General features: G+C 40.9%; 1 protein-coding gene across 10 annotated transcripts in view; it reads right to left on the reverse strand.

Annotated features, from left to right (window-relative positions):
- Positions 1-26010, reverse strand: part of HHAT (hedgehog acyltransferase) — a 334554-nt gene that overhangs the window by 118980 nt on the left and 189564 nt on the right. For all 10 annotated transcript variants that reach the window (XM_073339002.1, XM_073339001.1, XM_073338997.1 and 7 more), the window contains one exon: positions 11367-11568. In XM_073339002.1, the coding sequence (XP_073195103.1) occupies positions 11367-11568 (202 nt within the window). The remainder of the gene's footprint in view (positions 1-11366; positions 11569-26010) is intronic.

A 26010-nucleotide genomic window follows, 5' to 3' on the forward strand; every position in this document is an offset into this window, starting at 1 on the left:
AGGCTACAGCAAACTTCCATGTTAATCCAATATTGCTGTTGAGGTGGTTAGAATGCTTTAATCAGGGCCTATTCCACAGGCATTTTTCAGGAGTCCTAATATGATTGAACAACAGCTATTTCCCACACTTGTTTTTTGTTACAAGGAACTGCCTTTCCGGAGACTCAAGAATGCAAGCACAAGATAAGAAAAAATTGGAAGCTATGATTGTCATAAATATAAAGGGAAGGGTAAACCCCTTTGAAATCCCTCCTGGCCAGGGGAAAGCTCCTCTCACCTGTAAAGGGTTAAGAAGCTAAAGGTAACCTCGCTGGCACCTGACCAAAATGACCAATGAGGAGACAAGATACTTTCAAAAGCTGGGAGGAGGGAGAGAAACAAAGGGTCTGGGTCTGTCTATATGCTGGTCTTTACCGGGGATAGACCAGGAATGGAGTGTTAGAACTTTTAGTAAGTAATCTAGCTAGGTATGTGTTAGATTATGATTTCTTTAAATGGCTGAGAAAAGAATTGTGCTGAATAGAATAACTATTTCTGTCTGTGTATCTTTTTTGTAACTTAAGGTTTTGCCTAGAGGGGTTCTCTATGTTTTTGAATCTAATTACCCTGTAAGATATCTACCATCCTGATTTCACAGGGGGGATTTCTTTATTTCTATTTACTTCTATTTTTTATTAAAAGTCTTCTTGTAAAAAACTGAATGCTTTTTCATTGTTCTCAGATCCAAGGGTTTGGGTCTGTGGTCACCTATGCAAATTGGTGAGGCTTTTTATCCAACATTTCCCAGGAAAGGGGGGGTGCAAGTGTTGGGAGGATTGTTCATTGTTCTTAAGATCCAAGGGTCTGGGTCTGTAGTCACCTAGGCAAATTGGTGAGGCTTTTTACCAAACCTTGTCCAGGAAGTGGGGTGCAAGGTTTTGGGAAGTATTTTGGGGGGAAGGACGCGTCCAAACAGCTCTTCCCTAGTAACCAGTATTAGTTTGGTGGTGGTAGCGGCCAGTCCAAGGACAACGGGGGGAATATTTTGTACCTTGGGGAAGTTTTGACCTAAGCTGGTAAAAATAAGCTAAGGAGGTTTTTCATGCAGGTCCCCACATCTGTACCCTAGAGTTCAGAGTGGGGGAGGAACCTTGACAATGATAAATACTGAGTCTTACACATAACAGAGTATTTATTATAGGACTGCGCATACAATGGAATAAGGATCTTACATGCCAATGCTAAGATGGGTGTGGTATAAATACATTATGCTTGACTCACCATTGCTGTGCTGCAGTTTTACCCTCCGTTATCTTCTAATTGAGCTGAACGCTTAATACAATTTTTGGGAGAGACGACAGTCATTTAGCTTTCTTGTTCACTATCTGGTCTGCGTGATTTTTTTTTTTTCCTGTCAGCCACCTTATCCAGGACAATTTTAAAGTCAGAGAAAGGCTGTGTACTTTTATTCAGAATATATACTGCACGATTGCCTATGCTCAATACATGAGCAAAGAACTTTCAAGAACGGGACACATAATCCCAGCTTCATCCTTCATTTTCAACCACCAATATATGAAGGATAAGTGTGATTGCGACTTAAGATTGTTGAGTCTCTAGCATTTGAAGCTGATAAGGGATTTTAATAGAGGACTCAGGTTTGTAATCCAAATTATGTTGGAGTGGAACATTAAATGCATTCAGTGCTAATACTGATGACAGCCAGCTGACTCTCATTTCAGTTTGCCTTATTGTACAAATGTACAAAATAAAATATTTTTGCAATGTGTTGTTTATATAAAGGTCATAAAAAAGTTAGAAGGCAAAATACATGTGGACTGTTTTGATTAATTCATCAGGATTATAGTTGCACAAGTGGTATGAATATGTAACTGAAGATGAGACTTGGAAACTTGAATTTCTAACTCCTGGATCATGTTCTGAAATTTTCCTTTTGCTAGCTGTCACCAGGGACTTGAGCCTAGGCTCTCTCTCTACCCGGCATTATGTCCAAAGGATATTGCCAAGAGCATGCTTACCTCTATGAGGCAGCAATACAAGCAATCCAGTTGTTCTGAGTAGGATTCTTGGGTTTTCCCCTTAAGAGATACACTTAGGAATGAGAGCTACCCTCCTCAAACCTCTTCCCCAGGCACTGCAATGATAATAGCTCTCAACAGCCTGAGGAGTAATACCTTGAAGTGTCTTCTAAAACTGGGTAATCTGGACTGTAGTTACGTGCCAAAAATAATGGCACTATATAAAACCAGGAATATGGGTGAAGAGTTGACTGAGAATGGGAGCGGATGGGATGTAGAGAAGGGAAAGGACATATTTTGACTAACGGTTATTGGTTATTTTATTTATCTGTAAATTAAGAATACTGAAAATGGAGGCTAGGGTGTGACTGAGCAGCTGGGGGACCATATGGGATAAAGGAATGGCTGGAGATTTTGACAAAGCTTTGCCAAACAATACAATTCATGTAATTTTTAAAGTGAGCATAAAAATGAAAATTGGGTGGGGTTGAGAAGCTGGGCAACTTTTAAAAACACATCAACGTGTATCATCAAAGTAGAATGTTGACCAAATGGTGTCTGGGATGGTCTGGAAACAGAGTGAGTCCAGTGAGAGTGGATGATTCTCTTCTGAGGGGGAAGGAGGCACCCATCTGTTGGCCAGACATAGCATTCCAAGGGGTATGCTGCCTGCCAGGAGCCCGAATCCGAGCCATTAGGAAAGAGGAGACAGACTTGTCGAAAGTCTCTGTGTAAGGATAAAAGGGGTAAAAAACAAGGATCATGTCATGGTAGGGGTCTATTACAGACCACCTAACCAGGAAGATAAGCTTCCTGGATGAGGCTTTGTATAAACAACTAACAAAATCATCCAAAGCAACAGGACTTGGTGTTGATGGGGGACTTCAACTACCCAGACATCTGCTGGGAAAATAACACAGCAGGGCAAAAATTCTCCAACAAGTTCTTGGAATGTATTGGAGATAATTTTTTATTTCAGAAGGTGGAGAAAGCCAGTAGGGGAGATGCTGTTCTAGATTTGATTTTGACAAAGAGGGAAGAATTGGTTCAGAATTTGAAAGTGGAAGGCAACTTGGGTGAAAGTGATCATGAAATGATGAGTTCATGATTTTAAGGACTGGCAGGAGGGAAAACAGCACAATAAAGAAAATGGATTTCAAGATGGCAGACTTTAGCAAACTCAGGTAGTTGGTAGGTAAGATCCCTTGGGAAGCTAGTCTAAAGCGAAAAACAACTGAAGACAGTTGGCAGTTTTCAAAGAGACATTATTAAGGTCACAAGAGCAAACTATCCTACTGCATAGGAAATATGGGAAGAGACCACCCTAGCTTAACCAGGAGATCTTCAATGATCTGAAACTCAAAAAAGTGGAAACTAGGTCAAATTACAAAGGATGAACATAAATGTAAGGACAGAATTAGAAAGGTCAAGGCATAAAACGAGATTAAACTAGCTAGAGACATAAAGGGTAACAAGAAAACAGTCTACAAATACATTAGAAGCAAGAGGGAGACCAAGGAAAGGATAAGCCCATTACTCAATGAGGGAAAAAAAACAGTAACAGAAAATGGCAGAAGTGCTAAATTATTTTTTTGTTTCAGTTTTAACCAAAAAGTTTAGTAGCAATTGGACATCTAACTTAATGAATGCCAGTAAAAATGTGGTAGGATAAGATGCAAAACTAGGGAAAGAACAAGTTAAAAATTACTTAGACAAGTTTAGATGTTTTCAAGTCACCAGGGCCTGATTAAATACATCCTAAAATACTCAAGGAGCTGACTGAGGAGATATCTGAGTCATTAGTGATTATCTTTGAAAAGTCATGGAAGATGGATGAGATTCCAGAGGACTGGAAAAGGGCAAATATAGTGCCCATCTGTAAAAAGGGGAATAAGAACAACCTGGGGAATTACAGACCAGTCATCTTAACTTCAGTACCTGGAAAGATACAAGAGCAAATAATTAAGCAATCAATTAATTTGCAAACAGCTAGAAGATAATAAGGTGATAAATAACAGTCAGCATGCATTTGTCAAGAACAAATGGTGTCAAACCAGCCTAATAGCTTTCTTTAACAGGGTAACAAGCCTTGTGAATGGGGCGAAGTGGTAGATGTGGTATATCTTGACTTCAGTAAAGCTTTTGATACTAACATGACCGTCTCATAAACAAACTAGGGAAATACAACCTAGATGGAGCTATTATAAGGTGGGTGAATAACTGGTTGGAAAACCATTTCCAGAGAGTAGTTGTCAGTGGTTCACAGTCAAGCTGAAAGGGCATATCGTGTGGGATCTGATACCGTTCACTTCTGGGACAACTGATGGAGTTTTAATTGATTTGTAAAATCATATGGGTTCTGGCTACCCAAGCATCCTTCTCTCGCTCGCTCTCTCTCTAGGAGCCAATGGGATTGCTGTGGTCAGGTGGGCACTCTTCCTTATACTCCCATGGATTTGAAGGTGTGAGTACATCCGAGGTAGAGGGCTGTCAGCTCTGGACATCACTCCCTCATTTGGTCCTGCAGAATCCACATAAGTTGATCTTTGGAATATGATGTACGGCCCATCCATTACTCAGGCTTTTGTCTCAGGAAATGACAACACTGGGATCTCAATAAATGGCATCCTGGAGTGAGAGTCTAAGTTATATGTTTTAAAACTATGTATGTTATTCTAACTCTGTACAGCTGCTCAGAGACAGGGAAAGGGGGTAAATCTTCCAAACCTACAGCTTAAGCAAATACATAAATAAAATAGATTTCAGTCCAAATAAAGGGTCATCCATTACGCAGAAAATATTACTGAAAATAGCTTTCATTTATTAGAACAAATGTGTTTCAAGTAAAATGTGCAAGTACATACATCATTCTGTCATTTAAATGGGAAAGGTTTAGATACAGGCTCTTGACCTTCCTAAAGTAAGTGACAGAAAAATTTACATCCAGCAAATGAAATGATACATTTCCTGCATAATGTAGGTCATCAAAGCTTAGTATGTGCTGGAAACTAGCTAAGAATGTCTTAATGTACTGAAGAGGCATGTGCTCATTAAAGACTTAATCGTCTGGGAGGTGCTGAGCTCCCTCAATTACCTGGATAAAGCCCTACAATGAGTGCGGGACCCATGTTGAGAGGATATAACTAAGTTTCAGATGCTGGAGGGGGCATGATAGTTACATGGTTTCATGACACACCTTATTTAATTTAGGTGAGTTACATTCCTAAGAATGAAATTTCCTTTCAAAAATGCATTGTAAACTATTTATAGCTGCAGGATCCAGTCAATGGGTGTCTTTCCATTGACTTTATTGGGTGCTGGCTCTGGCCTTTAGGCCCTGATCTAGCAAACAGTTAACAAATGTGCCTACCTTTACTTGTATTATTAATCCCATTGACTTTAACAGGACTATTCACATCAGTAAATTTACATTTAGGAGCAAGTGTTTGTAGGATAAGGCCCAATCCTGCCAACACCTATGCACACGAGCAACTTAACTCATGATTTTAATGCAAAACTTCCTGAGTATAGTTACTTGTGTCTACATCTTTACAGGTTCAGGCCATAAAAACTGACCTCGTAATGTCTGCAGATTTCTATAGCTCCAAGGACAGGACTCAGAGATTGCAAAATGCACTGTTTTATTTAAACAAAATGAAAAAAACCCTGCTCTTAAAACTGCTAAAATAAAGCTCTCTCCAAAGCTGAAAATACGAATGTCACCATTCTTGCCTCTGGTCCCCAGTACTATAGGAGTTATTTTACTATGGAGATAAACAAGTGAAATTCATTTTTATAAAAAAAACTCTGCTGTGCTCTAAGACAATGGGAAAATATATGGAAATTATTACTATGAAACTGGCCCTATAGGTGCAAAAAAGAATTAAAAATCACCTCTTTTCCGAAACCACAAAGAGACTAGTTCTTTGACCACTGATGCCATGTGTCAGAGTTATGGTACATTGAAATTGACTTACTATTCCATTTTACTGCAGTCATAAATGCAGATTTAAACACAAAACTTGGTGAAATATTTTATGCTTTCCAAAGACAAAAAGCTTGTATAAAGGGATAGCGCCTGTCATTGTAAAATAGTCAGTGTTTAAAATAAATGGATGATTCCAATTTGATTCACTTCTGTGCTTAGCTCTTTAAGGACAACATTTTTAGTTTTAGTTAATAAACCACAGGTTCATTAACTACAGTATTTTTTTTAAGTTAAATTCCATTTAATTTTAGTTTGTTTCCTAGCTTGAGACACAAGTCTTGCAGTTTAATGTGGAAGAAACAGGAATGTAAATGTTATGGTTTCAATTGAGATTAAAATTTTTTAGCAGGAACCATTTAAACCCAAGAATGGCTGACAGCATCTCTTTACGTTATTATTTTTTGTAATCGAATTTTTGGAAACTGTCCAAAAGCTATAGTAAAGAACATCAAGTAATAAGTACCAGAGGGGTAGCCGTGTTAGTCTGGATCTGTAAAAGCGGCAAAGAGTCCTGTGTCACCTTATAGACTAACAGACGTATTGGAGAATAAGCTTTCGTGGGTGAATACCCACTTCATCAGATGCATGTACATCTGACGAAGTGGGTATTCACACATGAAAGCTTATGCTCCAATACATCTGTTAGTCTATAAGGTGACACAGGACTCTTTGCCACTTTCATCAAGTAATAAGTTAGTTAAAATTATCTTTTAATGGGAGCCAACTTGTTATACCTTAAATAAATGCAAATGCATGGTTTATTTTCTTACTTCAAATAGAGCAGACTAAATCACAGAATCCTAGAAATCTGCTTTTTAAAATGGCCCGATACTGCTTTTTTCATATCAACAGAAATGCTGCCATTGACTTCAAATGGAGCAGGACTGGGACTTTTCTCCATGCCTCAGGAACTAATTTAGAATTATGAGCTACAAAACTCTATTACTTTCTTCAGTCTAGTTTCAAATGTCCCAAGCAATGGTGTTCCTTTGAACAAGAATAAAAGAAACAAGAGTTGCCAAAAGCCTGCCTCTCTCTCTTTTTTTTTTTTTTACTCTAATAAAATGCCCTGGATACTGACCAGCTTTCTTTGCACAATATTTATTACTGGTTCATCTGCTTTGAATGGAGAAATACAAGTGCTTTGATAAATGGATTAAAATATTATTGAGTTTCACTGTAGCTTCCTTCAGGGTATTTGTATTTTTCCATAAATGCTTTTTGATAACTTCATACAGCAATATTTCTCAGTGAATCACAAAAAGCAAACAGTACAGTTGGGGGACTACTCTACAGCTGGATGCATAAAGCACAGCACTGTTAAGGAACTAAAAGAAAACGGACCCGTTTCAGATCAAACTTTTTTTTTTTTTAATTAAGATCAGTTTCAACAAACTTTCGAGATGGTTTCTGTTCATGCAGTTTCACTCCCCTCAAATATTGCATCCAGGTTAATTTAAGCCCAAATGGCGGAGTAAAACCTCAAACAAAACCATCAAATTTCATTCAGAGCTGTGAAAACAACATGTTTTGGATCACGTTTTAATTTCAATATGTCCAGTTCACTCTGAATCCAGTGCGACTGTACTTGTGTAAACAGGAAATATAGGGCCTGATTCTCCTTATGCCTATATCTAATCAGCACATGAGGAGCAACAACGGGCCAAAGAGGGGTCTCAGAATGCTTTAGATTACTCGCAAAAGAGGTACAAAGAAAAAGTGAGACAATCCCATGAAAAAATGCCAAAAGAGGTGATTTATAAACTCTTGGTATTAACTCTGTATCAGTTCATTGTTCAGTAAACCACCACACACATTCAAGTAGTGCTCAGACTTTAGATTCCATGAGTTTTTTAATGCAATTTCAACTTGATTTTTATAAAATAAAAGTTTAATGCTCCTGTAAAACTGAACTCTGTAACACAACCTTAACTATAGGTTTCAGAGTAACAGCCATGTTAGTCTGTATTCGCAAAAAGAAAAGGAGTACTTGTGGCACCTTAGAGACTAACCAATTTATTTGAGCATGAGCTTTCGTGAGCTACAGCTCACTTCATCGGATGCATACTGTGGAAACTGCAGAAGACATTATATATACTGAGACCATGAAACAATACCTCCTCCCACCCCACTCTCTTGCTGGTAATAGCTTATCTAAAGTGATCATCAAGTTGGGCCATTTCCAGCACAAATCCAGGTTTTCTCACCCCCGCACCCCCATACACACACAAACTCACTCTCCTGATGGTAATAGCTCATCCAAAGTGACCACTCTCCCCACAATGTGCATGATAATCAAGGTGGGCCATTTCCAACATAAATCCAAGTTTAACCAGAACGTCGGGGGGGGGGAAGGGGGGGTAGAAAATAACAAGGTGAGTTTGTGTGTGTGGTTTTTGGAGGGGGGTGGGGGGTGAGAAAACCTGGATTTGTGCTGGAAATGGCCCACCTTGATTATCATACACATTTTAAAGAGAGTGGTCACTTTGGATGGGCTATTACCAGCAGGAGAGTGAGTTTGTGTGTGGGAGGGGTGGAGGGTGAGAAAACCTGGATTTGTGCTGGAAATGGCCCAACTTGATGATCACTTTAGATAAGCTATTACCAGCAAGAGAGTGGGGTGGGAGGAGGTATTGTTTTATGGTCTCTGTATATATAATGTCTTCTGCAGTTTCCACAGTATGCATCCGATGAAGTGAGCTGTAGCTCACGAAAGCTCATGCTCAAATAAATTGGTTAGTCTCTAAGGAACCTTAACTATGTTGCAGGGTTAGGGTCAGCAAACTGACTGTGTAAAAATGTCACTCAGACCTACTCTGCTCCCTGTGTTTATTCAGAATCACATCTGCTTATTTGTGTCACAAAAATAAGTTTTCACCTTTTACATCTATTAGCCCCTGGAGAGCCAACACAGCAAAGGGATTAAAAAATTCTAGGCCAGAAGGGAGCACTATGATCACCTAGTCTGGCCTTCTGTGTAACACACAGGCCCCAGAACCTTCCCAAAGTAATTCCCACAGCAGATCTTTTAGAAAAACATCCACTCTTGATTTAAAAATTATCAGTGATGGAGAGTCCACCAAAACACTCGGTAAATTATTCCAGTGATTAATTTACGATCACTGTTAAAATTTTATATCTTACTTCCAGTCTGAATTTGTCTAGCTTCAACTAGACTTCCTGTTATTCCTTTCTCTGGAAGAATGAGCTGGATTCTAGTCTGGTTTGTGCATCATCAACAGACTTCCAGCTGAAATAAAACCTTTACACCGATGTGCATCTCAATTTCACTTTGCATCTCAGTTGCACTGGAAGTACTTTTAATGCACACGTTTGAGATAGGGGTTCTGGTGCAGCTACGAGTCAGCACAAAACCAAACTGTTGTTCTTTGAGATGTGTTGCACGTCCATTGCACGTTAGGTGTGCATGTGCTGCGTGCACAATTGCCAAACATTTTTCCTTCAATGATATCCATTGGGTCAGCACTGGTATCCTGTGATGCCACTTGCTCATGCGCTGGTATAAGGGGTCCCGCCAACCCCAAACTCCCTCAGTTCTTTCTTGCCAGTCAACTCCGACAGAGGGTTAAAAGAGTGGGTTGTGGAATGGACATGTACAACACACATCTAGAAGAACAACAAGGTTAGTAACTGTTTTTCCTTCGAGTGCTTGCACATGTCCATTGCACATTAGGTGAGTCCCAAGCAGTACCATAGGAGGTGGGATCATGGACATGCTGACTGCAACACAGCTTGACCAAACTGGGCGTCATCTTTAGCTTCCTGGGTGATGGCATAGGGGGATGAAAATGTATGTACCAACAACCAAGTTACCACTTTGCAGATGTCCTGGATTGGCACCTGGGCCAGGAACACCCCTGAGGAAGCTTGCACCCTCGAAAAATGGGCCGTCACTATCACTGGTGGTAGCGGGACCCCTATCTGTTTGTAGCATGTGCTGATGCACAATGTGATCTGGGATGAAATCCTCGGAGCTGAAATAGAAAGGCCCTTCATCCTGTCTGTTACTGCTACAAGAGCTGCGTGGATCTAAGGAATGGTCTTGTGCTCTCAGTCTAGAAAGCCAAGGTGTGTCTAATGCCCAGTGTGTGGAGATGTTGCTCCTCCCTGCTTGCATGTAGGTTCAGGGGAAAAAACGGAAGGAAAATAGCTCAATTACTGTGAAATTTCAAAATCATCTTTGGGAGGAACATAGAGTGAGGACAAAGCTATACCTTGTCCTTAAAAAAGACAGTGTATGGAGGTTCTGACATAAGGGCCCTGATCTCTGAGACTCTCCTGGCTGAAGTGATAGCCATCAGAAAGACCACCTTCCAGGAAAAGTACGACAGGGAACATGTTGCTAGTGGCTCAAACTAGGGGGCTTTGTGTTTTGACATGACCAGGTTTAAGTCCCACAGGAGAATGGGCTCCCGAATCTATGGGTGTAGTCTTTCTAGGCCCTGGAGAAAACAAATGGTCATCTCATGCAAAAAATACTGATCACTCATCCACCGGGCTGTGAAACGCCAAAATTGTTGCCAGGTATACTTTAACTGATGAAATTGCCAGACCTTGTGGGTTCAGATGTAGCAAATACTCCACAATGGTCTGCAGTGACGACCGGATGGGCAAGAGACCTTGCTGGGAAGACCAAATGGAAAAACGCTTCTACTTGGCAAGGCATGCAGCTCTGGTAGAGAGCTTCCTGCTACCTAGCAGAACCTGATGGGCTTGCTCTGAACAGGCCAGCTCTTCGGGATTTAACCATGGAGCTTCCAAACTGTCAAGTGGAAAGGTGTTGAGGTTCGGGTGGAGCATTCCACCATGGTTCTGTGATATCAGGTCTGGGAGAAGAGAGAGTGGCATCGGAGTCACTACTGAATTCTTTAAGGATAAATTTGCTATCCTTACTCAAACTTTTGATGCCATATGATTCCCAGTACACCACACTACTGCATTTTGCTATGGGAGGCTGATACAAACACACTTACTTCAAGAGATGTAACTAAATAAGACACATTCCTTATTTATAATGACTATTAAATAGCATAAAGCAATCAAAATGACAACCCAGAGTGAAATTAGAAATCAGATGAAAAGCTACCTCCTAATTTTGATGACATATAAACTTGGCCATTGTTTGCTCACACTACGACAGCATAGAACATGTCTGCACTACTGCTAGCCCTCACAGTTTGGTTAGCTGACATACTGCACATCTTTAGTTATGCAGTGTAGGCAGACTGGGGAAAATGCACCAACCATTGTATCCATTAAGTACTAGGTTTAATCTACTCTAAAAAAAAATCCAAACTTGAATTTCAAATGAACATGAAGCACAAGGGGATTCAACTTACTATTAAGTCTCGAACAAATGAAACAGAAAGTAGCCTCTTGACTCCAATTTCTGCAATTATTCCAAGCCAGTTAAGTGCTGCCCAGAACCAAAGGTAGTTATGGCCCCCGTGCCAATAGCTTACAAATGAAAACGTGATTGCTGTGGAAAACAACATCCCAAACACACTGCCATGGGATCCTCCCATTGGGATGTAGATGTACCTGCAGGGGAAATGATAAATAAGCAATGTTATTAAGACCTTATTAAAATCTTGGTAATGTATCCACTGCAAAATAAATTTGATTTTAGAGCAATGTTAGGATTCATTTGACTAATTACCTGACATTTTCCATTTGCAGAACTTGACATAGTTTCTGCAAAGCAGCAGACAACTTCATGAAATGTTAACACACAGCATTTGTCAAGAAGATAGGTCTATGGCCAATGGAATTTTGCAGTAAGTGAACACACTGGCTAAACTCCACACCCATTTCAGAAGATGGTTATTATTTAAAACTGGCGTAGAATGAAATCAACTTATGTAAGAAGGAAGTTCATATAACCAACCTACCATAAATTTACAATAATATTAAAGATTCTCTCAAAAACAATACAATTTTAAATACTTAACATCTTAAAACTAACTTGCTTATTCTTTACTTATACAATATCTGATGATTTTTCCACATACTTAATGGTTTTATGAATCAGTATTTCATAGAACTAATAGAAATTTTGGTTAGATATTTTTAAACAAAAAATAGCCTTTTCTCTACACAAAACTGTAGTCCAGTGGTTCCCAAACTTGTTCCACTGCTTGTGCAGGGAAAGCCCCTGCTGGGCCGGGCCGGTTTGTTTATCTGCCGCGACCGCAGGTTTGGCCGATTGAGGCTCCCAGTGGCTGTGGTTCGCTGCTCCAGGCCAATGGGAGCTGCTGGAAGCGGTGTGGGCCGAGGGACGTACTGGCCGCTGCTTCCAGCGGCTCCAATTGGCCTGGAGCAGCGAACCACGGCCAGTGGGAGCCGCGATTGGCCGAACCTGCGGACGCGGCAGGTAAACAAACCAGCCTGGCCCACCAGGGGCTTTCCCTGCACAAGCAGCGGAACAAGTTTGGGAACGACTGCTCTAGTCTATCAATTTTTTGGCAACAAATTCTGTGAATTTTTTTTTTCAAAACTCTGCATAGAAAATACTTAACCTTTTCTAACTAGCTCTAGTATTTAATCCTCTTGATCATGCCCAGGTACCGTACGAAATAAAATAAATAAATATTCTCTCTTGCTCTCTCTCTCTATATATATATATATATATATACTGTTTAAAAATATCAAAAAAAATTTCTATTATATATATATGAGAGAGAGTTTGAAGTAACTTGTACAAAGTCATTTTCTGTAATTCATGTGACTCTGGGATTTACAATCCACGTGTTTATTTTGTATTAAAATACCAAACATAACATAATCATGAAATTTGACATTGTATTTCTGAAGAAGGAAGAAAGAAAGGAAATGGAACAACTCAATCTTTCCATTACTGAGGACCATCAACTCCCATTGACTTTAGAGAAAGGTAAATCCCTCTATACTCCCCACTTCGCAGGATCAGGCACAAATATGAAAAGACAGAGAGGACTCTCATCCAAGGAAGTTATGATTTCTGCTTGTGTATGTTAATGGCAAGTATACATTATAGCTACTTTTGTTTTTTTTCAGATACCATTGGCAACTCAATTTAGTCACCCTTCTTTCAGGGTGATGATATTCTGTACTAATCGATTTATATTCAGCAAATTAATCTATGGCACTTCTCCAGAGAAATTTTGCTGTTCGTTTATGAAATTCTAGGCCCAGAGACATTACAGTTTAAGTGCTAATTTTAAAGCTTATTAGATAGATGAACATAGCATTTTACTCTTAATCTTTGAAGTCATAGGCCCAATCATTGGATGAGAGGTAAGGTAAATGATAATAATTATTAATGGTAATATAAATGAAAAAAGTTATGCAATGATTTTCAAATGCTACCATGACACTAGACATAATTTATTAACATTAATATACCTTTGTGCATATATGGAGCACTCACTACAGAGAAAATCTTATTACATTTATATTGATTTTGCATTCAAACACATTCATAAAGTGTTTCTAAAATAAATAAAAATATGTTTTCTGTCAATAGTCATATAACAGTTATATCTGTATATGGTATTTATTATTTTCTGCTCTGGTCCTGTCTTCTCTCATTACATACAAATTGTAAATTCTATTTTTGAATAATACACATTTGTAATTAAATTGCCTTATCGCAGTATTCTGCCATATGTCGCCACCTGTTGCAGGCCAGAAGAGGCATATATTTGGAATCTAAATAGAAAGATCCCCTGCGGGGCCTTTACTGCAACCTGCTACAAAAGATATAGCCACTCTCTGACTGTTTCAAACACTTCACATGTGTCCACATCAAAATCATTACAAAACAAAGGAGTACAAAAATAAGAGACGGAAGAAGGGTTTTTTCTTCTTACCCACACTTTCCAGGACAGACCGTCAGAACAGCTTGAGTGCCCTTTGGTCTCTCTCTATTTGGTGATAAGACTACTGTTTATATACTCCCTTTATTTCCCATCATGCCTTGCTGTTAGTTAGTATTGCTAATTATGGTTTTCTCTGTGGACTACTCTTCTGGTTTTCAGACATGGACCATTGTAACCACCAACAGCCAGCTTCATCCATCAGGCTGGGAGAGAGAGGTGGCCCCAAGCCAGCCAGCTCACAGAATGCCAACTTTAGGCCCTAAAGCCAGCATCAGCAAAGTAGACCTCTCTGTCAATCCCTGTTTTGCCAAGACCACTTCTTTCTCTTCACAGGTAGCATTCTCGTCCCACTGGGATTCTTACAGGCAAAGCTGAAGTAGGGTTTTACTGGCTCAGGAGGGTTCCCCTCAGAACTCAAAAGGGAGCATATACCCTGTTACACCATCTTATGGAAGTGTGATATAATTTATAACAAACCCAGAATTACAGACCAATAAGGAGCTCAAGGACCTGACTCGTATTAAAGATCCAATTCTATAAACACTGACATCATTGGAAGCCTTTCTATTGACTTCACTGGGAGCTGGACTGGCCCTTAATGTGTAGATAATGATTAAAAATTTCCATACAACAAAGTCTTCTTCCTGATATTCAAGCAGTATGGAAACTGTTTTATAATCTCTTGTGCTCAGCTCCTAATGCTACTGTTAGCACAAATAATATCTATTTTTGTCAAGGTGGATATTACCAGCAATAGGCTTAGAAATGCCAGGTTTAATTTAAAAATGTCTATTTCAATTTCAGATTGGTTTACAAGGCCACAAATGGCTCGCACCAAGTGAGCATTCAGGTTGCTGTGCTGAGAAAAATGGGCACAGTTTTCCGAGTTTTACTGTTTAATGCCAGCAGTTGGTTAATTAGCAGCATTAGTTTAAATTTTGTTTAGAAAACTCTCCGGTGAATTTTCAGAGTCAAGTGACATTTTAGCTCTATAATTCCCTATGATTAAAGTGGGAGTTGTGTGGCTAAACCCTTGCATGCAGCTTTCAATATTACTTTTTAAAATACTGCGTCACCCTTGCACGTTGCATGAGAACCAAAAACTGTCTCTATATTTAGTAGCATTTAACCTGTCACTACAGAGCTGCATGCTGTCTACCTATGTGTGGGGACCAGGAAGAGAGAACAGAGCCTCTTCCTTCCCTAGCACTTCTATACAAGACTAAGAAAACTGCTGACAAAGCACTTTCTGACTTCTAGTCAACATGCCTGGTAGTAAACCACTGACTTCCAGATAGGCGGCATGACAAAGCCTCTACCCAAGCATTTTTAAGCAGCTGTTACAACAAGCAGTACATGCCGCTGATTGCTGTAGGACTCCTCCCAAGCTGCCTCTGCCATTTTGTCTGCCTCTCTTTTATGCAGGCTGAATCGCTTGTGTAATCTCCTCTAACATGCTAAAGAATTAGACCTTAGTTTGTTCAGATCATGAAAAACATGTACATAACTCACCGTATAGCATGCATAAATTACACTAGACCTATGTATTTGTATTTACACTTCACAATGAATGGTCCTGTTTGCACATTAGGTCATTCAGATAGCTCATCTCATGGCCAGTCCTGAGAGCTCTACTCCAGCTGTTTTGTGCAGCTTTGATGAGGATAGTGGTGGCTTGTAAAACAGATACCACCATGAAAGTGCTTTTTCATGACCAAAAGTACTTTGCTTATTCATAAGCATGGGGATCATTAAGATAGTTTCTTAATTTTTCTCTACATGTTTAAATCAGTATGTAAGGAAGAGTAAGCCAGTGAATGATTGTAACTAGTGCAGAGACTGAGGTGACACATCAGCTTCAGCCTGTGAACTAATCGCAATTGATAAGGAAATCCATTTACATCTAAGTTGTGAAAAAAGTTAAATAAAAAGTGAAAGAGAAAAAGTAACTGGCCAATAACTTACTCTGCATTTACTCCAACCTAAAAGTGGATACAAGAGGTTCCTGGAGTGAAATCCAATACAATGCCAGTGCAGTGCAGGAAGATAAAAAGCTACATGTGCAAGTAATTTAAAAAATAGAACGGAGAACCTAGGGCCACCTTCTCTGTGCACCTACATTTCCTGTAGACTTGAATTTGGGGCACAAAAAGAATACAAGATCAGACCACCAGAATTTAATTGCCTGCTTTCTGTCTTCAGTTCTATAACAGATGCTCATTTTTCTATCATATCACTTTTTCATAGCTCTTCCACAGACTAGAAACTTGGCCTTAGGTCAAACTCAGTTGAGGAGAGTTTGATATTAGGCAAGCATACCCTAGCTATATAATATCTCATCTTTTCTCAAAAAGAAAAGGAGTACTTGTGGCACCTTAGAGACTAACCAATTTATTTGAACATAAGCTTTCGTGAGCTACAGCTCACTTCATCGGATGCATACTGTGGAAAGTGTAGAAGAACTTTTTATACACACAAAGCATGAAAAAATACCTCCTCCCACCCCACTCTCCTGCTGGTAATAGCTTATCTAAAGTGATCACTCTCCTTACAATGTGTATGATAATCAAGGTGCGCCATTTCCAGCACAAATCCAGGGTTTAACAAGAACATCTGAGGAAGGGGGGGAGGAGGTTAGGAAAAAACAAGGGGAAATAGGTTACCTTGCATAATGACTTAGCCACTCCCAGTCTCTATTCAAGCCTAAGTTAATTGTATCCAATTTGCAAATGAATTCCAATTCAACAGTTTCTTGCTGGAGTCTGGATTTGAAGATTTTTTTGTTGTAATATAGCAACTTTCATGTTTGTAATCGCATGACCAGAGAGATTGAAGTGTTCTCCGACTGGTTTATGAATGTTATAATTCTTGACATCTGATTTGTGTCCATTTATTCTTTTACGTAGAGACTGTCCAGTTTGACCAATGTACATGGCAGAGGGGCATTGCTGGCACATGATGGCATATATCACATTGGTGGATGTGCAGGTGAACGAGCCTCTGATAGTGTGGCTGATGTTATTAGGCCCTTTGATGGTGTCCCCTGAATAGATATGCGGGCACAGTTGGCAACGGGCTTTGTTGCAAGGATAGGTTCCTGGGTTAGTGGTTCTGTTGTGTGGTATGTGGTTGCTGGTGAGTATTTTCTTCAGGTTGGGGGGCTGTCTGTAGGCAAGGACTGGCCTGTTTCCCAAGATTTGTGAGAGTGTTGGGTCATCCTTCAGGATAGGTTGTAGATCCTTAATAATGCGTTGGAGGGGTTTTTGTTGGGGGCTGAAGGTGATGGCTAGTGGCGTTCTGTTATTTTCTTTGTTAGGCCTGTCCCGTAGTAGGTGACTTCTGGGAACTCTTCTGGCTCTATCAATCTGTTTCTTCACTTCCGCAGGTGGGTATTGTAGTTGTAAGTTGTAGTTGTCATTATGCAAGGTAACCTATTTCCCCTTGTTTTTTCCTAACCGCCCCCTCCCCCCCCCCGACGTTCTTGTTAAACCCTGGATTTGTGCTGGAAATGGCCCACCTTGATTATCATACACATTGTAAGGAGAGGAGTACTTGTGGCACCTTAGAGACTAACCAATTTATAAACTGGTTAGTCTCTAAGGTGCCACAAGTACTCCTTTTCTTTTTGTGAATACAGACTAACACATCTGTTACTCTGAAACCTGTCATTGTAACGAGAGCGATCACTTTAGATAAGCTATTACCAGCAGGAGAGTGGGGTGGGAGGAGGTATTTTTTCATGCTTTGTGTGTATAAAAAGATCTTCTACACTTTCCACAGTATGCATCCGATGAAGTAAGCTGTAGCTCACGAAAGCTTATGCTCAAATAAATTGGTTAGTCTCTAAGGTGCCACAAGTACTCCTTTTCTTTTTGCAAATACAGACTAACACGGCTGTTACTCTGAAATCTGTCACCTTTTCTCAGTATCTAAACCGTCTTGTAGGATAACATGCAAACTTTGCATTCACTGTAGCAGCTAGTGCTGAGTTTAATTTTAGAATTCAATGTTAGGTCTCAGATAAAACAGATACATCTGAAACTTGAACAAGAGGCACTGGAAAGCTTAAAAAATAAAGGAAGGGGAGACTGTTTTGTACAGTACTTCAGAGAACTGTAAAACAAGATGCTAGACTCTTCAGTTTACTAATCATTAAGGTTTCTGGGAAAGATATAATTGTTGCAGTTTTCATGAATAAAATGTAATTGTTTTTTATTGTTGTTATTGTTTTTTCTTAATTCTTCTTTAGGCTCTTGCTGTTAATCAAGAGGCAATGACTACAGCAATTTTATGTTCTAAGGATGTCGTTTTATTCACTTTTCACCTGTCTTCCATTCTGACCAATGTTTCTTCCTTACTAGAATCCATTCAATAGCCCTTCTTGATATCTAACCACAAAATAGAAGGGGCCAATGATGGTTAGGAGATGCTACTGATCAGCTGCAGGAGGTTGACCATCACTTCTGGTTTTGTGATCAGGAATTCTGAGTCCAGTTCCACACACCTGTATTAATTTTATTCCAAATGTATCAGTACTTCTTTACATATGTGAATGTGTGTGTACACTCCAATGTTTATACATGCATATGTACCAACGTACTGCAGCATGTCAGCCTTCTGTTTTACTGAGGTGCCAACCAAAGTGGTACAATCTTGAGTATCATTCTATGTTGAAGTACTGTACCATAGGAATAATATCACAGCCCCAGATTGTTACTTTATTTTCCATAAATGTTACATTTTACTCTAATATCCAAATATATTCATTAAAAAGTTAACACTTGCCAACAATTATCACAGAGTGCCTATAATTATTTCCTATTCTAAGGAGGGGGTAACTGTGGCAGCTCAGAAACCACTGTTTGGTGACTATTAGCAAATACTAACTTTTTAATATCAGCCACTGCACTTCCAGGTCTATATGACAAATCAATGTAGCTCAGAAGAACACATTCCAGACACGGTGTGTTAATGGTTTGTAACTGGAGTAGATGTTTACAATACGTATGCAAGGAGAAGGATGCAGACACATCTTAAAGTGTGGTTCTGCAATAGTTCAAACAACCTGCAGCAACCCTATGGGCTGCAAAACAATCCTTAGTGGATACTATATGATAAACAAACAGCCGACTTGCCAGGCTAAAGGCTCCATTAGCAATACATGCAGAGAACTGGGCTTGCATGGAAAAGCAGAAAGCTCTCCCTTGTGTTTTTCTCACTGGTAAACCACATTCTGACAAAGGGCCAAGGAATTACTATTCAAAGTTGAAAATATGCATGTTAGAACATCGACAAAACCTACTTAAGCAACTGGATTAGATCATTCAGAATCATTTCAGTTTCTCAAAAGAGTAGAAACTTCTACAGTTTTTTTTAAATCCAGCAACTGAATACTGAACCAATGTTAACGTTGTAATACAAGTACTAAGTATCATTACCGTTATTGTTAGCTGAAGAAAAACACAGGCCTGGGCTACACTTGCAGATGTACAGCGCTGTGAGTTAAACCTGCTTTCGTACAGCTGAATAGGGAAAGCATTGCAGTCTGTCCACATTGGCAGCTGCCAGCGCACTGTTGTGGCCACATTTGCAGCACTTGTAGCGGCCTTGGGAGTGGTGCATTATGGGCAGGTATCCCACAGAGCACCTCTTCCCATGATATCGAGTCACATAATGCGTAGAACACGAGATTGCTTGTGGTATTCGTGGACATGCTCACCACCGTGGAACACCGCTTTGGGGCTCAGGAAACAAGCACTGAGTGGTGGGATCACATCGTCATGCAAGTCTGGGATGACGACCAGTGGCTGCAGAACTTTTGGATGAGAAAAGCCACTTTCATGGGACTGTGTGAGGAGCTCGCCCACACCTTATGGAGCAAGGACACAAGATTGAGAGTTGCCCTGACAATGGAGAAGCGGGTGGCTATTGCAATCTGGAAGCTGGCAACTCCAGTCAGCTACCAATCAGTTGCGAACCAATTTGGAGTGGGAAAGTAGACCATTGGACTCATGTTGATGCAAGTTTGCAGGGCCATTAATCGCATCCTGCTCAGAAGAACCATGACTCTGTGTAACGTGCAGGACATTGTGGATGGCTTTGCACAAATGGGTTTCCCTAACTGTGGAGGGGCGATAGATGGGATGCATATTCCTATTCTGGCACCACCCCACCTAGCCTCCGAGTACGTTAATCAGAAGGGGTATTTCTCTGTGGCTCTCCAGGCACTTGTGGATCACTGTGGGCGTTTCATTGACATTAACACAGGCTGGCCAGGAAAGGTGCATGATGCACGTATCTTTCAGAACACTGCCCTGTTCAGGAAGCTGCAGGCTGGGACTTTTTTCCCAGAGCGGAAGATCACAGTAGGGGAAGTCGAAATGCCCATTGTGATCCTTGGAGACCCTGCTTACCCGTTAATGCCGTGGCTCATGAAACCATACGCAGGGAGCCTTGACAGCAGCAAGGAGCGGTTCAACTACAGGCTGAACCAGTACCGAATGACTGTGGAGTGTGCTTTTGGCTGTTTAAAGGGCCGCTGGTGATCTCTATATGGGAAGCTGGACTTGGCCGAACACAGCATCCCTGCGGTTATATCCGCATGCTGTACCCTCCATAACATTTGTGAAGGGAAGGGTGAAATCTTCACTCAGTCATGGACCTCCGAGGTTCAACACCTGGAGGCTGAATTTGCACAGCCAGAGAGCAGGGCTATTAGAGGGGCCCAGCGCAGGGCTATTAGAGGATTAGGGATGCCTTGAGGGAGCAATTTCAGGCTGAAAACCACCAGTAATGTCTGGTGCCCTGCACGGGAGTGAAGTGCAGTGGTTCCAATGTTAGTCGGAATCTGTGTTTGCTAAGCTGACTTGCAGTGCATGTTTCTTTCCTGGGCTAAGGTATCTTTTACTTTATGCAATAATAAAGAATGTTTTCAAAGCCAAAAAATCCATTTATTGAAAAGAAACAACTGCTTGGGAAACAGAAAGGGCAAGGGGGTGGGGTGGGAAGGGGAACGGTTCAATCATAGATTTGCGTATGTCCTGTTCTCATACTCAGCCTTCCTGTCTGGAGTGCTGTGCAATGAGTGCTGCACTTCAGGATGGCTATAATTCAGGATGGGGGTTGAGTGTAGTGGGTAAGAGTCATAGTTTTCAGGGCTGGCTGGTGAAGCTACAGGTGTTGGAGGCAGCTGCTGGCAATAAGAACCCGGATGTTGGGGAAAGTGGGTTGGAGGTGACATGGGGGCACAAGGGAAAGAGTTTTGGGACAATGGCTGCGGGGGGGATGGGGGCACGCGCACGGTAGGGTTCCGCCTGCATGGCTACAAGCACCTGGATAGAGTCTGCTTGGAGCTCCATTGTGCTTATCAGCCAATTGGTGGTTTGGTGCCGGAGCTACATGGTTTGCCGCCAGTGCACTGCATTTTCCTGGCGGATCCTGCTTTCGCTCTCCCTCCACTCCTGCACTTTTTGATTCTCTTTAAGAGATTGCTGCATCACTTCTTGCAGCATGTCTTCTTTGCTTTTTCGTGGCCTCCTCCTGAGTCTTTGCAGTCTCTCGGTCAGAGCTAACATGGACTGCTGAGATCTCAAGATTGCATCTGTAAAGGGAAAATGCAACACTTAACAGAGGCAGCATTGTTTATACCAGACAGAGTAATGATTCCCTCGAACTTAAGGAGGGCACACACAGTCTACACAAAAGCATAATTTTCCCATCCCAAAGAGAGCGCAGATAATCCACGGGAGCACCAAAATGGTGAGTAAGCACAGGGTCAAGGGGGACTGATTGTTTCACAGCTGTACTGTCCTCTGGGTTTCTGTGCCTTGGGGAGAGCCAACAGCTGCAGGGGCACCTGCACTGAACACTGTCCCAACATTTTCCACAGGAGTCCATCCTGGAAGATATCTCGCTGCTGAGGCTGACCTGGGAAGCAAGGGAGGGTCTTCTAATGCAATGCAGCTTCCGCCTGGCCCATATGCAGCTTGCCTGTGTGCAGCAATCGTCCCCCTGCCCCTCGCGGCACAGTGGTGGGGACACATTAGCCTTACTGGGACAAGGAACATAGTGGTTCTCCCAATAAACCTGCGCAAGCGCATTGCCCACATCTGGATGAGACTTCCGAAGAGATTACCGAGGCCGATTACCACGATGTGATAGACCACATCAACGTGCTATTCCACATCTAGGCATGCATGCAGCCCTAACCCTCCTTGCCCAAAGAGCCCGCACCGAAAAAATTCCTTCCCGAAAAAAAAGCCGCTTACCGGGAACCTGCTCTTCTGTTTGTCCTCCACCAAGTACCAGCCACTGCGACTGGCTACCTTCCTCCTGGCTTGAGAAGAGCTCCTGGCTGCATGCCTCCAGGGATTCCGGGGTGTCTCCCCCCACCCCAGCACCCTCACTCCCGCTTTCCTCCTCCTCCTCCCGCTCTGAAGTGTCCATGGTGGTCCTCGGAGTGGAGGTGGGGTCACCCCCAAGTATCGCATCCAGCTCTTTGTAGAATCAGCAGGTCGCTGGGGGAGCACCCAAGTGGCCGTTTGCCTTGCGGGCTTTGCAGTAGGCACTCCGCAGCTCCTTCACTTTAATCCTGCACTGTAGTGCGTCCTGGTCATGGCCCCTTTCCCTCATGCCCCTTGATATATGCCAGAAGGTATCGTAATTCCTACGGCTGGAGCGCAGCTGGGACTGGACAGCTTCCTCCCCTCAAACACTGATGAGATCCAACAATTCTCCATTGCTCCATACTGGGGCTCCCCGGCACGTGGACGCATGATCACCGGGAAAGATTTGCTGAGAGCACTCCACACCTGGCTGAGCAAACAGGAAGGCGATTTTCAAAATTCCCAGAGAATTTAAAGGGCGGGTCTGACAGCTGGTCAGGGCAATCTGAGGCCAGGGCAGTAGAGTTCGAACTGATTACCAGATTACTAGAACAGGCATCGTGGGATACTTCCAAATACTTCTGGAGGCCAATCAGAGCGCATTGGGTGGCCACACTGGTGCTGCAGTGCATCAGCAGCAGCGCAACAAACTTTATTCCTCTGGGGGAGGTGAAGTACCGGCAGTGCTGTAGCCGTGGAGACACAGTGCTGTACGTGCCTTGCCAGTGTGGACGGGGAGTGAGGTACAGCGCTCTGGGCGGCTTTATTGAGCTGTAACTCACAAGTGTAGCCAAGGCCACAGACAACACTGACATTGTCCTGAACGCGTGCTTCCCCCCTCACACAAGGGATTATATCTGTCTTTACATTACTTTTCCTGGCTTCTGACCCGATTTAATATTAGTATTTAAAATTGGACTTTATACTTTGCTCATTACACACAGGATTGTATAGTTGTCTCTTCCAAGAAACTGGGCACCCTTCTTTTAGTACAAGCCTGAACAGCTTAAGACAGCTTATCTACAACAGACAAGCCGCTCCATTTACACAGGATATCATAATTTTAACTCACTAGGCGAACATTAGTGAATTAGATAAAATATGTAAATGTCCCTTCAAATCCCTGCAGTAACACAAACACAAACGTAATTACTGAGGTATTTAAAAGTGACATTTATTTATGGAGAAAAAGTTTCAAAACCAATAATAATTTCTTTAGTCTGTTAAAAGTGGCAATATAAAAAAATAAAGACACCACAATAATAAACTCATCCTCTTAGAATACATCTTGCTTTTTTCAAGCACTGTTTAACAACAACTGTAAACAAATTTTTGTTTGGATGACTCCAGGAATAGTTATGAAGAACATTTTCAACTCCTACAGGACACTTGACTGGTTTTATCCTTATAGGCCCCAATTCAGTAGTCTATCCCTATTCAGCACAGCACTTAAGTACGTGCTTAATTTTAGTCATGTGTTTAATTCTCATTGACTTCACTGGGACTGAAACATGTGCCCAAAGTTAAATATGTGCTTAAGTGATGTGCTAAACTGGGATGGGCTTCAGCTCATGCTTAAATGCTTTCCTGAATTGGGGCTGTACATCAAGACATACAGGGCATGTACTTGTCCAGGATTTTACTCACATGCAGGCCTTGGAATGTACTTACTATCGTTGAATGAATAGTAGAAACATATATTTGTGAGTATTTGTTTGAAATTGAAAATGTATTTTGATTAAACCTTATTTGTGAACCTCTCATTTGCTGTCTGTGAACATTTCAATACTTGAGCTTTACTTGTGAGAAGTCCATTTTAAACCTGAATGCTCAACTATCTGGCACAAGTGAATTTTGAAATGTATGTTTGAAAGCTGAATTGGCCGTTATGAACTGTGCATTTTATTAATTATTATTATTTATAATGGAGAAGCACTTAGAAGCTTCAACCAAGTCAGAGCTAGGCACTGAACAGACTAATATGAAATGACAATCCTTGACCCCAAAAGCTTACAATCAAATTCAGAGTCTAAAATTCAACATCTCTTGGCAGTTACATAAGCCATAGGATACTGTTTCTTTTCCTTAACTGGATAACTTATATAACGAACCAATACAACAAACCTCACGATTAGCATTGTGTCAATTAGTTACAGAAATCATCCAATGAGATGAGAAACAAAACTCTGAATTGTAATTATCTTCAATTTGAAAATGATTGTCAGACAAAGTTTTATTTGATGAAGAAAGTAATTAATTTTGAATAATGGAATACTGCACATTTGAGAATTTTGTGATCCGTTCACAGACAATCTGCAAACAGAAAGGCAAAATTTACTGAATAATTTGTTGTGAATTATTTGCTTATCTTTAGCCCAGATACTTAATCTACAAGCTGCTATCCACCACCAAAGATATTATCAGAAAAATGTTTGGTTGCTGTGGAGAATCACAAAGCATATGGTCTATATTCAGGGAAGATTTTATTTGATGCTATTCTGATCTATGCAAACTGTTCCCATATACTTCAGTGATGTTTGCAATAAGCATAAGAATAGCTTAGATTTGGAAATGCCCTGTTTTCAGGTTGCATTACGCTTCCATAAAATCAGTGAATGTTCCTCAGTAACAACTGTAGGTACCTAATGCTCAAAGTGAGCATGAATAGCTCTGATAGCATTGTTGGTTTTTGTTTTTTGGGGTTTTTTTGCCTTTTGCACTAAACATCTCAAATGTGAAGATGGTGAAAAAGAAAACAGTGCAGGAATGTATAGCTCTTCTTGAGGTCTATCAGCATGTTTGATAGACTCCTTGAGTAACCTTGCAGAGTCATGACATGATTAGTCATGGAGCTAATGAATGCGATTTGTTTCACATACCACATTGCAGAACGGATTCTTCCAAACCAAATCCCTTGGAACATTAGGCATTCAGTAACCGTACGACATTATTTGTACTTGCAATTGCTGCTACTCCTCATTTTTCTTCTTTGTTTATAAAGAGCATTTGCTTTTCCCACATAGCTTAACACAACAAAACAACAGCTTGTACCAACAAAAACAAAACTTTAAGAGGCAACCTCTAAGTTTGCTCACCCAGTATTTGCATCTGTAAGAAACCTTTTGCATGTGAAAACATCAGACATACATCCACAGATCAAAAGAATTTAAATTTGACCTTAACTGTATGTTTAAACGTTCCCCGTTTGGGGGTGAAAAATCATACTAATATATTTAGACTTGTGTTCTTGACTTCTTAGGGGTTCTACAAAGCCGGTATAAGACCAACAGCAGTTCTGTACCACATTTAAAAATGAACCCTCAAGACTTAGGGCCAAATTCAGAGCTATTGTAGGCAAGCAAAACCACTTTAGTAATTATTCCATAACTGCTACTTACAATAGGTCTGATTTTGGCCCTAAGGGTTTAACAATAGCACATATCAAAATACACATTAATACTAGAACTAACCCTGCTGCTGCTAATATTAATTAGGGTAATAATGAAACTATCCATCAAAAATTATTCAGCAGAGTTGAACCCTGGCAGGGACTCTGAATGTAAAAATTTATACTCCTTAACTCTGGATCTCTAGCTATTAGCAGGCAGGTATCCTAGGAGCAAATACAGTCTTTGTTGATACACCGTGACACTAAACATTTCATAATATCTGCATGATAGTATCTCCACCACCTGCATTAGAACAATTTGATACATAGCCTTAAAGCAGGTTTGAATGAG

The sequence above is a fragment of the Lepidochelys kempii genome, chromosome 3, assembly GCF_965140265.1.
Source record: "Lepidochelys kempii isolate rLepKem1 chromosome 3, rLepKem1.hap2, whole genome shotgun sequence".
Taxonomy (NCBI): Eukaryota; Metazoa; Chordata; order Testudines; family Cheloniidae; genus Lepidochelys; species Lepidochelys kempii.